General features: G+C 39.3%; 1 protein-coding gene across 8 annotated transcripts in view; it reads left to right on the top strand.

Annotated features, from left to right (window-relative positions):
- Positions 1 to 16,104, top strand: part of NCKAP5 (NCK associated protein 5) — a 629,163-nt gene that overhangs the window by 246,871 nt on the left and 366,188 nt on the right. For all 8 annotated transcript variants that reach the window (XM_083487645.1, XM_083487648.1, XM_083487647.1 and 5 more), the window contains one exon: positions 6,300 to 6,373. In XM_083487645.1, the coding sequence (XP_083343771.1) occupies positions 6,300 to 6,373 (74 nt within the window). The remainder of the gene's footprint in view (positions 1 to 6,299; positions 6,374 to 16,104) is intronic.

The following is a 16,104-nucleotide window of genomic DNA, read 5'->3' as shown; positions in this document are numbered from 1 at the left end:
AATAAAACTGGTGCAAGTTTAACTGAATAGAGAGTACATAAAATAGCTTCAATGGTAATGTAAGCAGTACACAGTCTCATCTGGGCTTTACTAATACTGAATTGTGTCTGCATTAGGTGTGTGTGCGCGCACATCTGAACACATGCATGCATAAATGTGCACCCACTAACTATAAGACTAATTGTATAGCAATGGTTCTTAGAAAATAAATGTGCATTGACTAGACAAGCACTGCCGGCTACTGCAGAACAGATGTTACTTTAAAACCTGCCTTAACAAGTCCCGTTCCTTCAGCAGAAAATGTTTGTGGCTAGAGCTGGGTGCGCTGTCAGATGTGGAACAGAAAGACAAAGTGACGGCAGGAAACAATGAAAGCAAGATGCCTCTCAGCTGTCTTACTAAAGGGGTAAAGAATGTGTTGGCATGTCTGCAGACAAGGAAGCCCCAGCCCTTGCACTCCTGTTGGCCTCTCATCGCTAATCTTTCATGTCTGTGTCTTCATGACAGGTCACAACATACAGGAGCTACTGTATATAGCTCTGGGGAATGATTTTCTAAGTCAGCAATGTTTTTATAAAGAGAGTCTAGGCAACTGAACTGGAGACCTTTGAGCGAGGAATTTTGATGGCTTTCCCTCCCTCACATTAGCCTTGTCAATGGATGGTACTTATAGATGAAATTCCACCTATATTTTATGTCTGTTTTATTAGTTCTAAAATGGATAAGCTGAATTGATTGCCATCCCCTTCCTGAAGGTTTAATAGGATCTGTCTGTAATAAGGGATTTTTTTTTTTTTTTTTTTGCTTCACATAACTCTCATGTTATTCTTAGGGTCCTTATATACAGAGCAGAAATGCTCATATCCGTTTGATGATGGTAATGGTGAAGTGAAGCAAGGTGGTCAAGAATCCTTGTTCCTTTTAGTGATGGTTGAAGCGCTTAAACTCAAAGCATCATTAACTCACCATTTGCCAATTACAAGTGCCAATTACAAGTGCCTGGGGAGGATTTTTTGGGGGGCAGGAGGTAGTTCTAAATTGACACATTTTTGTGTTTTTGTTTATCTGCCAGCAGATTCAGGAGCTTTGCTGGTGGTGGGATTTAGTAATGCATCATTGTTGGCTGACCAGATGGGTGGCCGCTGCTACTTGAGAAGATGCACATGTTTACCATAGTGTGGCTCCTGAAATTTCCAGTCTGTGTCCAATCAGAACCTGATACTTGAGAATGATAGTGATAGTTCCCAGTTGGTACAAGTCATGGAGTAGGTTTGATTAGAAGACTGAGATGGGGATGACTGTAAATTTATGGGTACATTTATTCGTTCCATAGGCAAGTTCTGTCGCGCCTCCCAACTTGGAGTTTTGTTGTTGTTCCAACAGTTGGATATTCTTGATTTGGTTTTATAAAGGTCAGATTTTTGTGAAGCATGCCCTACCCTTGGAGTATCCTTCAGAGACCACTCAGGTGCACAAGACACACATTTATTATGTATTATGTTTAGTTTACATTGTAAGTAAAGGACTATTTTCAGGTGCAATGGAACTTGTCTCAAAATATACTGGCATAATACGAGGTAGATATATTTGCATTGCCAACTAATTATTATTGAAATTTTCTTAGCATTAATTTTATAATAATTAGCTTACATTGCAAAAAGGTATTAGGAAGAAGGCAGCAAAGAGTCTTGTGGCATCTAAAAAACATATTTATTGTGATATAATATATCATAGGAAGGCGTCAAAGAAAGGCAATCCTCCTTCCCCTTCTATGGAACAGAGCAAACTATTCTGGTCTGCATTCTTCCTTGATCTGAGAGCAGAACATTCATTAATTTCCCCAAACTTGACCCATAAAGGTTGGGTCAGATTGCTGGGATCAAGAGAGCTTTCAGAAACACTGGTATAAAGTATCCTCTGTTGGTATCACACTATCTGAATGCCCGCATGAAACTCTGCTACATTTTTTTCCAGCACTTCACATAAATACTTCTCATGCCTTGTTAACACCTCCTGTCTCATTTGATCCATCACATACATGATTCACATGCAAGCACCATATGCTGCAGAGGTCAGTTACTTACAACCATCACTTATATTCAGCTTATTTTGTTTGACCTGTATTCTTGTAAACAATGATTCAGCGATGGCATAGTTTCTACATGCCCTTGTTAAATGCTGACTGCTCAGAACTTGATTATTTTAACTCCTTAGTCAGTCTCAATGAGAATCTATCCTTCCTCTCTTATATGTAGCTACATTTTAGTCTAGTCATAACACCCTGGTTTTTTTAGAGGAAGGCACTGTGGCTTCACCTTTAAAGTTTTGCAGTCCACCCCCACAATTTTGTCTTCAACCCTAGGCTCAGCACTTTGTGCAGTGGAACCTATCGTGCTGCCGTAAATCTGCCTCTGCAATCAGGCAGCCAGTGCAGAACTTTAGACTGGTGTTACGGTATATAGTCTCACCCAAGAGTACCACTCAACACCCTTGTGGTTGCATCTTGTACCAGCTGGGATCTCTGAATTGTCTTCAAAGGCAGCCCTGCATAAACCACATTACAATATCTTAATGGTGATATTACTAGGGAATAGGTACCGGTAACTGTGCTCAGGCTGCCCCTGGCCTTAGCAGGAAATAGGTGCCAGTGTGGCAAAGTTGAATCAAGGAGGTATTCCCAGAGTACACACTTCGTATTTGAGGTGGATAGGTTATTGATTTCTTTTATGTTCTTGTTTTCATCATGTATTTGATGTTTTGATATTGTATTCTTGGGTTGCTTGTGAACCACTCTGGGGTCTGTGATGGGTGGTATACTAATTTAATAAATAAAATAAATAAAAATAATCCTATCCAGAATAGACTGCTTTTCTTGTTTCTCATAAAACCCAAGGAGCACCATTCCACAGCAACCCTGGTCTTGTAAGGAATGCAAACCTTGTTGTACAGCCAGACTTGTGCTAGCCAAGTCCACCATTGACACTTGTGTAAAAATGTATTCAGCATGAATAAAGGCTGGAGGGCTAAGCTGTAAAGTAGCTTTTTGACTTCGTGCTGTATACACTTGTGTGCTTGAGAAGAACGATGTTAGAAAAGGACACCCAGCCAAAATTTGGAACAGTAGAATATGAAAACAATTGGCTTCAGAATATGATAGATCAGTCTTAGTCACGTCAGCTGAGATTTAATTTTAAATGTGCACTGATGCTTAAGTAATTTTGAACAATTAAGAACTCTATGCAAAATGCTTTGTTAAAGCAACTGCTATGGGTTTTTGTTTTTTTAAAAAAATCATATTACAATGTATTTGATTTTCAGATCTTTCTGTATGGTGCATCTAAACTTTAAAGGCATTTGCCAATTTTTCACTGACTTAGTATTAGAATATGATGTCTGCTTTGGTTTATAATAAATTTACCAACAGAATGGAGATTTTCAAACAGGATAGGAAAATTGGCTTTCAGGTGGAAAAATCAAAATTAGAGACTGAATTGTTAGAACCCAATACTAAGAATTTATCAAGAATGTATAACTTGCTGCTGAAATGGAATACACAAGATGAAACAGTTAAATCGGCTATGATTAAGTGGGCACAGGACATTGGTCATGACATTATGTTTGCTGACTGGGAATGGTTGTGGAACACCGGTATTAAATTTACGGCATGTAATGCCTTAAAGGAAAACATTATGAAAATGATTTACAGGTGGTACATGACACCAGTCAAGCTAGCAAAAATCTACCATTTGCCTGATAATAAGTGTTGGAAATGTAAAGAGACTGAAGGTACTTTCTATCACCTTTGGTGGACATGCCCGAAGATTAAGGCTTTCTGGGAGATGATTTATAATGAAATGAAAAAGGTACTTAAATGTACTTTCCCTAAAAAACCAGAGGCCTTTCTCTTGGGCATCGTCGGCCAATTGGTGTCAAAGAAGGACAGAACTTTCTTTATGTATGCTACAGCAGCAGCAAGAATACTCATCGCAAAGTATTGGAAGACACAAGATCTACCCACTCTGGAAGAATGGCAGATGAAAGTGATGGACTATATGACACTGGCTGAGATGACTGGCAGAATCCGTGATCAGGGAAAAGAGACGGCGGAAGAAGAATGGAGAAAATTTAAAAGCTACCTTAAGGACTACTATAAACTTGATGAATGTTAGTATGTCGAGGTTTTTAGGAAAAAAGGGACACAGTGATATAAGATCAGATTATAGAAAAAACTAAGACGACAGAAGTTGGAAAGGAATATTTAGAAGTTGTTAAAAAATTATGGACATGGGGATGCAGAAAGGGGGGGTATGGGGGAGTCCCGGAAAAGAGGTTTATGAAAAAATGTTATGAAACTATACGTATTTGTATGTCTTTTTAAGTGTTTGTTTGTCTTTAAAAAATTCTGTAAAATCAATAAAAATTTTATAAAAAAAATAAATAAATTTACCAACAGAACTGCAAAACTAAAACACTTCTTTGAAGTCTCTCAGCCCCACTCACCTCACAGAGTGTTTGTTGTGGGGGAGGAAGGGAAAGGAGAATGTTAGCTGCTTTGAGACTCCTTAAAGGGAGTGAAAGGCGGGATATCAAATCCAAACTCTAAAATGTTGTTGGCATCCGTCTGTTTCAAGAGACAATGGACGAGGAGGCATAATGAACAGGTTAAGTTAAATAAAAGCACAGTGATTGCTTAAGTTGTTTCCTTGCATATGTTTTATGGTGGTGTCTTTCAATTAAGGCATCTACTGAGATGTTACTGGGGAATTCCTGAAATTGCTGGGAAAATAAAAGGCACCCACTGTACATGAAATATGATAGTGGTTCTCTTGTAACATATATCTTCATGTTGAAAAGAGATGTGGCACTGATGCATTATTCATGACACTTCCACCTTGCACTTTTCAATTATGAGGAGAAATGGCTGAACAAAGACCTGTCATTACACAATACACAATTCCACAGTCACATGCCTTCTCAATCAATAATAAAGCCTGCCAAACAACCCATGTGTGGAGAAAGATATTTTCCTCAAAGGGGTGCATCTCTTGTATTTGGGCGAGTACAGAAAACATCAGAGAAGTTCTGATGACACATACTGTTGCATTATACACTTTGCATATTATTAAAACCTTTCTTGAGAAAAGATACACAGCAATATAAGAATTGTGTGTAATAAAAGCAGCATTGATTACTAGCTCCTTTTGATTGCATTTAATATTGAAATCATGATTATTTTTTTTAGAAGTTTAACGGTTACTGGGGGGGGAGAGTTATGTTGTTATATTTCTTTTACTATATAATCAATTGATTCATGGCTTGTAAAATGTTGGCTTTCATGAAAAAAACAGTACTTGCAAAGAACATTTCAAACATAAAAATGTGAGGCAATGGAAAAGAGATTTCATGTAAACATTGTTGAATATGCTACTTTTTAAAAAAAGAATGTGTACAATTTAATGTACTCTTCCATGCTGAGTATAAGTAGCTAGCTGCCCAGAGTGGTGGGGGCAATCCAGTCAGATGGGCAGGATACAAATAAAATTATTATTACTCACACAACCACAAACCTCCTTTAACAAGTTTATAAATTCATTTTACCCATTTTAAAGCAGTAAATATATATATAAAATGATATAATACAGTGATTAAGCACATTGTAGTGATTAACTTCTGGTTGCCTTTTTTGCTTGTTTACACTGGGTGAGATCCAGACTTTGCCTTCTATAGATAGAAAGGCTGTTTCCAGATCAGTGTGGTTGGTGGCAATGGGAGATACAAAGGAAAGGTTCCTCACTCCCCTTTGCTGTCAGCAGCAAAGTCTGGATCCAGCCCATTTATCTAAAAAGTGGCACAAAGTGTTTCAGATTAGTAGAAGATGATAAGATGTAGGCACTCCCTAACTCTTACAAATCTATTATTCCCTTTGCAACAGCTATTGAACATTTACATGAATTAAATTAATATGCTTTTCATGGCCATATTATTTGTGACTTGGGATATCTATGGTGGGATCACCATTTTCCCATGTCATTTCCTCAAAGCCACTATGAACACTACCTGAATTGATTTTATCTATGTGCTACTGTTGTTTTAAACTCTCTGTCTCTGTCTCTCTGTGTGTATTGTTTTTATTATATTGTAAATTGCTTTGGGATGCCTTATGGGAAATGAACTAATTAATAGTGACAACAACAACACTGCAGGAGAAAATACACGTCTGATGAACTACAGTTTTTGTATGATTGAAACCTGCATCAGTTAACACAAATTAATTTGCTGAACAATTTCTTTTATCACAGGAATATATGGACTCAAATAGATACATTGACCATTTGCTGACTCAGCTGGAAGAGCAGCGCTGGAATGTGTGGAGGTAATTATATAAATGATATATGTGTGAGCCAATTCATATTTACTCAGAAGAAGTACTGTGGAGTAGAGAGCGAGAAATCTGTCAGTTTCGGTTGTTCACATAAATTTTGGTTCTCCCCATTTCCACATACATTGGCAATCAAAGCAGGACGTCCATATGAAAATTTGTGTGCATTTTTCATTAGCATTTCTTTCAGTGTTTCATTTCTGTATGCAGTTTTGCCTGGTGGTTGTTGTTTTTTTCCCCGATTTCCCCATAATAGAATGAATTCTGTGCATTGTTTTCATATTTGCATGCACTTTTCGGTAATGTATGTATTTTTGTGTGCATTATTTGGTTGGAGAACTACAATGCAAAATTTGGAGAAGGGCAGGGTTTTCTTTCACATGTTGTTTTGGAAAGTGCACTTTAAAATATGAACCAAATGAATTTCTCCCCCATCTGTGTTGTGAAGTCAATCTCAAAGGTAACAGCCAAGTATTGGAATCGTACCTCAACACATCTGCTGAAAAAGATCAAATCTTTATTCATAAGTACTTATCCTTATCTGATATTTAATGTTGGATGATATACTGTAATACTGTGTCAGATTGACTGACAGCATGATGAGCTTGTTTTCTTGATCCATCTGGATATGGTTGTTATTTTTAATTGCACTGCCTCTTTCTACGATACCAATTGCATAGCTCACTTTGCTCAAACTGATGCTTAGCTTCCAACTGGAATAATTGGCTACATTTTCACACACTTGCTTGAATCCTGTATGTACTTACCTAGGAGTAAATCCCAGGGCTTACTTCTTAGAATCAGCAGAGTTGGAAGGGACTCCGAGGGTCATCTAGTCCAACCCCCTGCAATGTAGAAATCTTGCCCACAGCCATCCCTGGGTGGGCTTGACCCACCAACCTTCTGGTTAACAGCCAAACACATTGACCCATTGTGCTACCTGAGGGTAAGTAGACTTTAAAGGCAAAGACTTGGTATCACAAGTAGCTCTAAGCCTCTTGTTCTAATAGCACAATGATTTACTCTTGTGCAAGGGAATGTTCCCACCTCTCCTACCCCTGCATCCCCTAGATCAAAGGCTGGGTTCCTTCCAGCCTTCTGGAGGTGGGTGCAGGCTACATCCAGTGGGGGGGGGGGAGTTACGTTTTGCGAGTGATAATCTGTGCAGTAATGGAACAAAGGCATTGTGCCATCCATTATGTTAAAAAATGTAAATGTAGACACTGAACCAAAAAAACAAGGCAATCTTATGATCAAAAATCTAATTGAGTACAATAGGACTTATTCCTAAGAAACTAAGAACAGGACTGCAGCCTCAACAATGCAATCCAATACCTTATCTACTCAGAAGTAGAGGCCGACTCTCAGATAAAGAAGCTTAGAATTGTCACTGTAATTTTAATATTATTTGCTATTCCAGTGCATTTAGTTTAGACTTTTAATGGTATAATAAAATAAATAAAATACATCTAAATTAAAGCTATGACCCATAGGTGAGCAACACTGACAAGAACAACCCTAATGCTTGTTGGAAACTGTCCTGATGATGATGAGTCAGTGGAGGAGCTTGTAAGAAGCTGGTCTGGGGCAGTTAGTAACAGAAGGTGACTGGCAGGCAGGAACTGTATATCCACTCAAAGGCTTAGAACTAGAATTAGGAGATGAGAGTGGTAATGGATAGGCCCTTCAGAACCCTGGACAGGTCCCAGAGAGTTTACTTGTTGTGTTGAGTAGTTGATGTTCACTGAGCCCTTATAGACTCTCTAGGCCTGATTATCCCTCCTAGGCTCCACTCCCCTTGCGGGAAAACAGATAGCCTTCAATGAGCAGCTCTCTGGCCTTCAACCTCTCCATTGTTTCATCAGGTTTATTACTTGAAGTCAAGAGCAGGCCTGGTGGAGAGGCTCTTGAAGAGGCTGATCCTTAGAGTGGAGTCTAGCTCAAGGGCTATGGTCATTGGGGGTTTGGGCTGCTGGATTTGGGTCCAATATCAAGTACCTGATCCAGCATGTCTGTGGCCTACTGCAGGGCTCTCCAGATGTTGCTGGACTCCCAAACCCCCTATCCTCTCTGACCATTAGCCATGCTGACTGGGGATGATGTGAGTCCAGCAATGTCTGGAGGGCCACAGGTTCTCTACCATATTCTAGTGGCTCTTCTAAACCAGAATCCAAGGTGCTGCTAGCTGCAGTCATCTCAAAAACCATAATTAAAAAGGAAATATTGCAAGAGAAATTGTGTGAATGATAGCCATGTTCAAATATATAAAAGGATGTCATATAGAGGAGGGAGAAAGGTTGTTTTCTGCTGCTCCAGAGAAGCGGACACGGAGCAATGGATCCAAACTACAAGAAAGAAGATTCCACCTAAACATTAGGAAGAACTTCCTGACAGTAAGAGCTGTTCGACAGTGGAATTTGCTGCCAAGGAGTGTGGTGGAGTCTCCTTCTTTGGAGGTCTTTAAGCAGAGGCTTGACAACCATATGTCAGGAGTGCTCTGATGGTGTTTCCTGCTTGGCAGGGGGTTGGACTCGATGGCCCTTGTGGTCTATTCCAACTCTATGATTCTATGATTCTAATTAAGATAATAAAAGCATTTTGTCTGATTAACAAGTTACAATAAATGGAAAAATTAATGGATGTGTATGGAAGATAAAAATAGTTGTAGGCAGATAAGCTTTACTAACTTGGGCAGAACACAATACTTTTCAGGATCAAATCAGTGCTTCCCTATCTGTAAATCTCCCTGTCAGAAATACTGAATGAAAATACAGTGCTGGCTTTGAATGTAATTTGTATTATTAATAGTTTTGGCATTTATTTCTTTTATTTCAACAATTTTTATATGCTGCTTAACATTGCAGTCTCCAAGTGGTGATGTACAGAAACATGCAGAAGCAAGGAGGGAGGGAATCCCAACCAAGCAAATGTTTTGTATGTATTGGGATCGAGACTGTACATTGCATTCATAATGTGAACTAAGGGAGGATGTTTCCCTCCGAATATTTCAGCTTATTGATTCCCATCTCTTAAACATTTCCAATTTCACTGTTTCAGCCATTATCCAATTCCTTCCATTCTGAATGATAAAGGGTGGAATCTAACACCATGCTTATATGATTGTTCCATTAGTGCAAGCATTTCTGCTTGCTAGGCCAAATAGTCTCCTCTCTCCTCCCTCTGCATGCTATTCTGGGGTTCTCCTGACCCTCCAGAGTGGATTTGGAGGAGGCCCAGGGGTGGGGTGGGGAAGCCCAATTTTGTGCTAGTGAGAGTACTTGCACTGCCTTCCGCAAGTGCGTTAGTTGGATCTGGCCTATTGTGTTGACATAATTTTTCTTGCTGCTAATATTTAAGCCAATACATTTAATCCTGACTCACATTATTCATTTTTAGCCATTTCAACCAAACATGCAAGCAAAGCATTGTGACTACTATCTTATTTTACAAGTCACTTTGGCTTTATTAGAAGGTCTTTTGTTTTGTTTTTTAAAGAGAGAAGTCTCTGATATGTGGAAGACCATGGGAATAGCTGATGCTATCCAAGGGCAACAGTAGATTGTCTATAGTCAGACAGATGCCCTAATAAATCAGTGTGGACCACTTCTCAGACTTCATTATGCCCTTGATTTGTGGCTGCCACAATTTTAACGTATTGGGTCATTGGGTATTGAACCTGACATTGAATGATAAGCCCCCAGTTTACTCTGGGCTAGCTAATAAAACAGACAGACACAAATTCTGAACATTTAGCTCCTTCAGCATTACTCACAGCCTGGGCTGATTTATGGCAACCAGGCCGAGACAGAGGAGACTAAAAGCGATGTCATGGTGCTCATGCAGAATGTCTATGTTACCACATGTAGAACAGTATGCTAGAAGAGGCTTAATTGGATGTGGGAGAATAAATTTCTTTTCATTTTACAGAGCTTGATAGATTTTGTTTTCTTCATGTGGCATAGCCATCTGTTCTGGAACATGAAAATTTATTGCTACAATCTCGCTCCCCTGAGGACCGGTTATGGTTAGCTCATGTTTCATAACATTTTTCAAAAAAAGAGAAGAAAAAGATCAAGAACCTGCACTCCAGACTAGTTTTTCCATCAGATTTTGTAAAAGCATAGTAAAGAGTCCTCTCAGCAATCTGTACAAATCCAACTGGCTTCAGCTCCTTCCATATTTCCTTCTATACTTTTTCAGTTGGTTGTTGTGGAAGATATGAGGATAGGGATGAAATAGCAAGATAAAGCCAGAGGTCTGGATCATTTTAAGACAAGGCTATTTCTTTCCTTTTACTTATTATTGTTGTTATTGTTAGTGATCATGCTTTGAATATGCCGATGCTCTATTTGCAGACTTGGAAAACATTTTCATTTGCAAAGGAGCTCCAATTCATTCCTAATTTAACTTCATAATATATAATTCATAAACAGGCAATAGGAGCCAACTCCTAGGGCCTTTGGGTGGCTTCAGCCCCCACAATAAAGTATTTGAGGGGGCCAGGCTCCCCCCCCAGTTGATGGCCATTCCCATTCAAATGGTGCTTATGCACTGAGTCGTGTGATCAGTTATGTCAGGCGGGACTTACCTGGGCCCCCGCAATATTTCATTCAAGTTGGCACCCCTGCAAACAGGCACGAGCCATCTTTGTTTAGTGATACTCAGTTTATAAAATATTATTTGAGCTTTGTGCCTATTCACATTCTTTTGATGTCGCTTGCATACTATACATATACTATGTATTGTGAGACCATGTGGGGGTGGGTAGCAGGACTTGTTCTATAGATAGAAATGTTTTAGAATTGTTCACAAATGCATTTCCCTGCTACACCTGTGTCATATCCCTGAGGTATGAGAATAACAGGTGCTTGGAAGCTGAAGTGACTGTTCCTCAACCCCAACCCCCATTTTCTAGGGCAGAAAGATTTGAGGTGAGCTTTAGTAGTGTTAAGATTTCTAACAGTTCAGTTTTATAAATACAATATAGCTTGATCAGTCTAGTCCTTTATATAAACCAGGATTCCTGAAGGCCCTGAATGCTGTCTAGAGAGCAGCGGGGGAAAGTTGGGAGTACTTTAGCTGAATAATCCTATAGATATGGATACCACATAACTGTCCACCTTTGTCAGCTTAAACCTTGAGCTCTTCTTATTTGTGAGGTTGTATGAATGCAGGACACAATAAACTCCAGATCAGCTTCCCACATTGGGTCCTGAAGGCAGTATTGCCCCAATTTCTCTTCCTATCTGCTATGTAAACTGTGGTTTTAGATCTCCATTAGAACATTCAACAGAGGGACGGGGGTGGCGCTGTGGGTTAAACCACAGAGCCTAGAACTTGCCAATCAGAAGGTTGGCAGTTCGAATCCCCGCGACGGGGTGAGCTTCCGTTGCTCGGTCCCAGCTCCTGCCAACCTAGCAGTTCGAAAGCACGTCAAAATGCAAGTAGAAAAATAGGTACTGCTCTGGCAGGAAGGTAAACAGTGTTTCCATGCGCTGCTCTGGTTCTCCAGAAGTGGCCACATGACCTGGAAGCTGTACACTGGCTCCCTCGGCCAATAAAGCGAGATGAGCGTCGCAACCCCAGAGTCGGCCACGACTGGACCTAATGGTCAGGGGTCCCTTTACCTTTAGCACATTCAAATCTTGAAAATGTGCCATGCAAGGCCTTATTCTTAGAAACATGAGATGGTAACCCTGAGTCTGGCCTGGATCACTTCAAACTGAATATTCAGTCTTCCCTCTCTAGAAAAAAATGTTCACTAGAAAACTAGGCATAAAGGCAAAGGGTTTCAGTATAGTAGTTTCCCTGACATGCACAGTTTCCTAGGATTTTTTTGTATACAGAAGCATTCTGAAGTGATACAATCCAGACATAAGTTAACCAACTGAACTGCTGTTTTTGTAAAAAACAGAAAAGGGCTACAAAAATATTATCTGATTCCTACTGAAATATATGGTAACACTCCAGTTGGTTTTAATGGATCTAAGTAACATTACAAAAGGATAAAGGGGTCGCAGGAGGCGCTGTAGTCTAAACCATTGAGCCTCTTGGGCTTGCCAGTTGGAAGGTCGGCGGTTCAAATCCACGCAACAGTGATGAGCTCCTGTTGCTCTGCCCCAACTTATGCCAACCTAGCAGTTGTAAAGCACACCAGTGGGAGGGTAAATGGTGTTTCCGTGTGCTCTGGCACTCATCATGGTATCCTGTTGTGCCAGAAGCAGTTTAGTCATGATGGTCACATGACCCAGAAAGCTGTCTGTGGACAAACACTGGCTCCCTCGGCCTGTAGTGAGATGAGTGCCACACCCCATAGTTGCCTTTGACTGGACCTAACTGTCCAGGGGTCTTTTACATTTACCTTTTACCTTTACAAAAAAAATATAATTACACTGTTTATATTTTAAAATAAATACATAAAGATAAACCTGATTTCATGCAATTAAGAAAGAAATGGGTAGAAAATATTTTTAATTTTTGCTCAAGGATTCATCCATCTATCTAATTTAGGCTGTCTTCTCTTACTATCCCGGAGTTTCATGGGAGGGCCTTTTGACATAATGCAGGATTAAAATTCATTTCATGTTAGCGGGAACTTCAGGTGAATGCCAGTGGGTAGCTTCTTATTATTTTCTATCTACTTTAATTAGAATCTTGTGATACTCTTTTCAAGCATAAAACCAATTCTTGTAATGTGTCTGATACTACTTCTAATTTAATCCACTGTTCTGTAACTGATTTTAATTTTTCATTGGCTTTATTTATCCAAATAACTTAAGGGGAACCTCTGGGAAGAGATTGGGATCATTCTGGTTGTTCAAGAACAAAAAAAAATTATTTAGGAAACAGTAAGGGAACTGATGGGTGCCTCTGAAACCACAGTTGCTGGCAGGTGCCTTAATCTATATCTAGAGGAGCAGATTAGGAAGTAAAGAGCAGAGTCCTATGGGTCAGGCACTAATAAAGACTAATCTGTGCAGAGATACAAACTCCAAGGATTAGTGATGAAAAGTTTGCAAAAACTCAAAAATGAACAAGGGATCACAGAACCTGAAAGATGAAGTGTCTTAAGAAAGCCAAATGCATAATCAGCAATAAGCCCAGAGCAGCAGCTGAGGCTAAAATATTTGTTTTACAGTTCCTACCTATCTACAGTGTTGTCTGAGAGCATAGTTTGTGAGATACAGTTGTTGAACTTAGAACTTTGTATTGATCATGGTCACCTGGTAGCCCTGCACCAGCACTTGACAGATAAATAAGAAGGATACTTACATGAGAGAAGGCTTGGCGACAGACAGTGGGCATTGCAAACATGTTACTGTGAATCTGCATTATTTCGGTGTAGATTCCAGAAGTACTTACTGTAGACCAATACCAGGAAGTTTTAGACTACTGGATACATTACAAAATTTTGAGTATGTAGGATAGCAGCCAAGGGAATGCTCAAAATGGATAGGAAGTTAGGCATTTACAAAGCATGTGTTTAATAGAATGGGGTTTCTAGAATGGGGTAAATGAGATATATTTGTATATCTGTTGAAAGTATTAGCAGGTCTCTATCCTCTGGAGTTTAATGTTTGCAAGCTAAGGATTGGCAAGTATTAAAGAGGTTGCTTTGTCCTGTAATCATAAACATCTACTGGGAAAACTTAATTGGTCACGAACAAAATTACATTATAGGACTTCTTCATGGAAAAAAGATATTAAGAATAAACAATTGTGATTAGCTGTAAATTGCTTACCTAGAGAAGGATTCCATGGGACTACAAACAAATGGAGAAACCTACTTACTCCTTGCCATTACTGCTACATATCCTTAGGGGGTGGGGAGAAGATTGCTATTTCAAATTTAACTGTAAGTGCAAACTCTACACAGATTTCTAGCAACTTACTTATTCTCTTGTGTCGGACTCTCTAAGAATATGATTAAATAGAGCAATGGACAAGCAGACATAGGGTGAATACAGATGATCATTTACCATGTGGTAAGTCACTAGAGTGTGCATATAACTACTCGCTAAGCCACTCATTTTTAATGTTGTGCTTGGTGGTGAGACCTTATTGCCCATTGTTTCTCTGGATTTCTCATTTAGTTGTGGTTGTGTAATTAGTTTCATGGCTTTGTTGAGAAATGTGGAAGACTGGCTTATCACTGCATGAACTTGGTAAAATTGTGATCTATACTTACAGTGTTCTTAGAATTGTTAAAAATCATATTCTGCAAAATCCCTGAACCTCAGCTACCCTATAAAACCTCAATCACCCTACACATGTCATCAAGTCCCATGGATGGGATGGGTCTTTTTGACCACTGTTAGTCCAGAAGACAACACCTATAATGTCCATACTCTCCAACCTCAGAAAGAATAGTCCCCAGGGGAGTTTCGACTGCGTTTAGCAGTATGTTTCCAGCAATGGGAGCCTACAGCTGCACTGTCTTGGCAGCATCCAAGGCAAAATCACTGTTTGTCCCACCAATGAATCTGACGAGTACTCAGACTGCTCATACATTCTCTAATAGTGGCTTAGGGACTCTTTTTAAAAAATGCTGAACGAAGAAGCAGATTCAAATTTTCCTGTGCAATTTGCTCGTTAGAGCTACATGTATTTTTCGAATAAAACTATTTTCATTTATTCTAATCAGATGTAATGCACAACAACTAACAACTAATATATGCTCCTTACCTGGGAATATGCTCCCATGAACTTACTTCAGAATAAGCATGTGTAGGATTGCACTCATAAGAGCTGGTTAACACAGGCCAGGGGCAAGTGGTAGTGAGGGACTTGTGGGCCAAATTAGATGCAATTGTTTGAATGTTTTACTTTATTTTATTTGGTGCAAGGAGTGTGCATATACATATTGGGGCTCTGGCAGGGGCAAATGATTAAATCACTCCCTTCCCTGACATTGGATCGGGTACCTATTTGGATTGGGCTCCCCCAGCTGCAATCTACTTTAAAATAAACATTCACTTGCATGAATAATGTCACATCTGTTTTGGCCCTGAGGGTTGTGCCCAGCTGGTATTACCTCTCCACTCCCCCCCAAATTAATTTCATACTCCCAGAGTTTTCTACGTCACGTGTAAACTTAATATAGCTTCTTAAATATTTTTATTTACTGATATGTTGTCTGGGAAATGGTTGTATTGGATAAGGGCATCAAGCAGCAAGGGCAAATTTCAAACAAATAAAAAGTTACCCTATCTTGCATACAACTCCATTCCTGATGTGCAGTGTAACCTGATGGGTGTTTACTTAGACATAATTACTACTGATTTCAATGGGTTCTTTGTGTTCCCAAGTAAGCATGCATAGGACTGTAGCATCAATTTTTTGTGTCATATTAGTGACTGATTGAAGGGGAAACTGTGAACTTAAAAGTTATCATGGCCTTTAGCAGGCACATTTTACTCCACAGTTTTTCCTCTTAATGCTACTTACAGAAGTCTTACCAGAGCAATAAATGAGAATTTCAAGCTGAAATGGTTAACACTGGCTATTATTTTTTTTAAGCCATTCTGTCTATTTGCTCACTATATTGTAGTGAACATATATTCCATTTTAAAGCATAGCTTTATAAGATGATTCTGAAAAGGAGCATATAACTGAACTATTTATATAAATTTTAGTTCCTTCAACCTGCACATTGTACTAAGTGATATAAAAACTAGAAAATCTATTGACCAAATTCACAGCAAGCTTCATAAACAAAGGAAGCA

This window comes from Podarcis liolepis (genome assembly GCF_965112155.1).
Source record: "Podarcis liolepis genome assembly, chromosome: 1".
NCBI lineage: Eukaryota > Metazoa > Chordata > Lepidosauria > Squamata > Lacertidae > Podarcis > Podarcis liolepis.
Note: the sequence above shows the minus strand (reverse complement) of the source record. Positions and strands in the feature narration are given on the sequence as shown.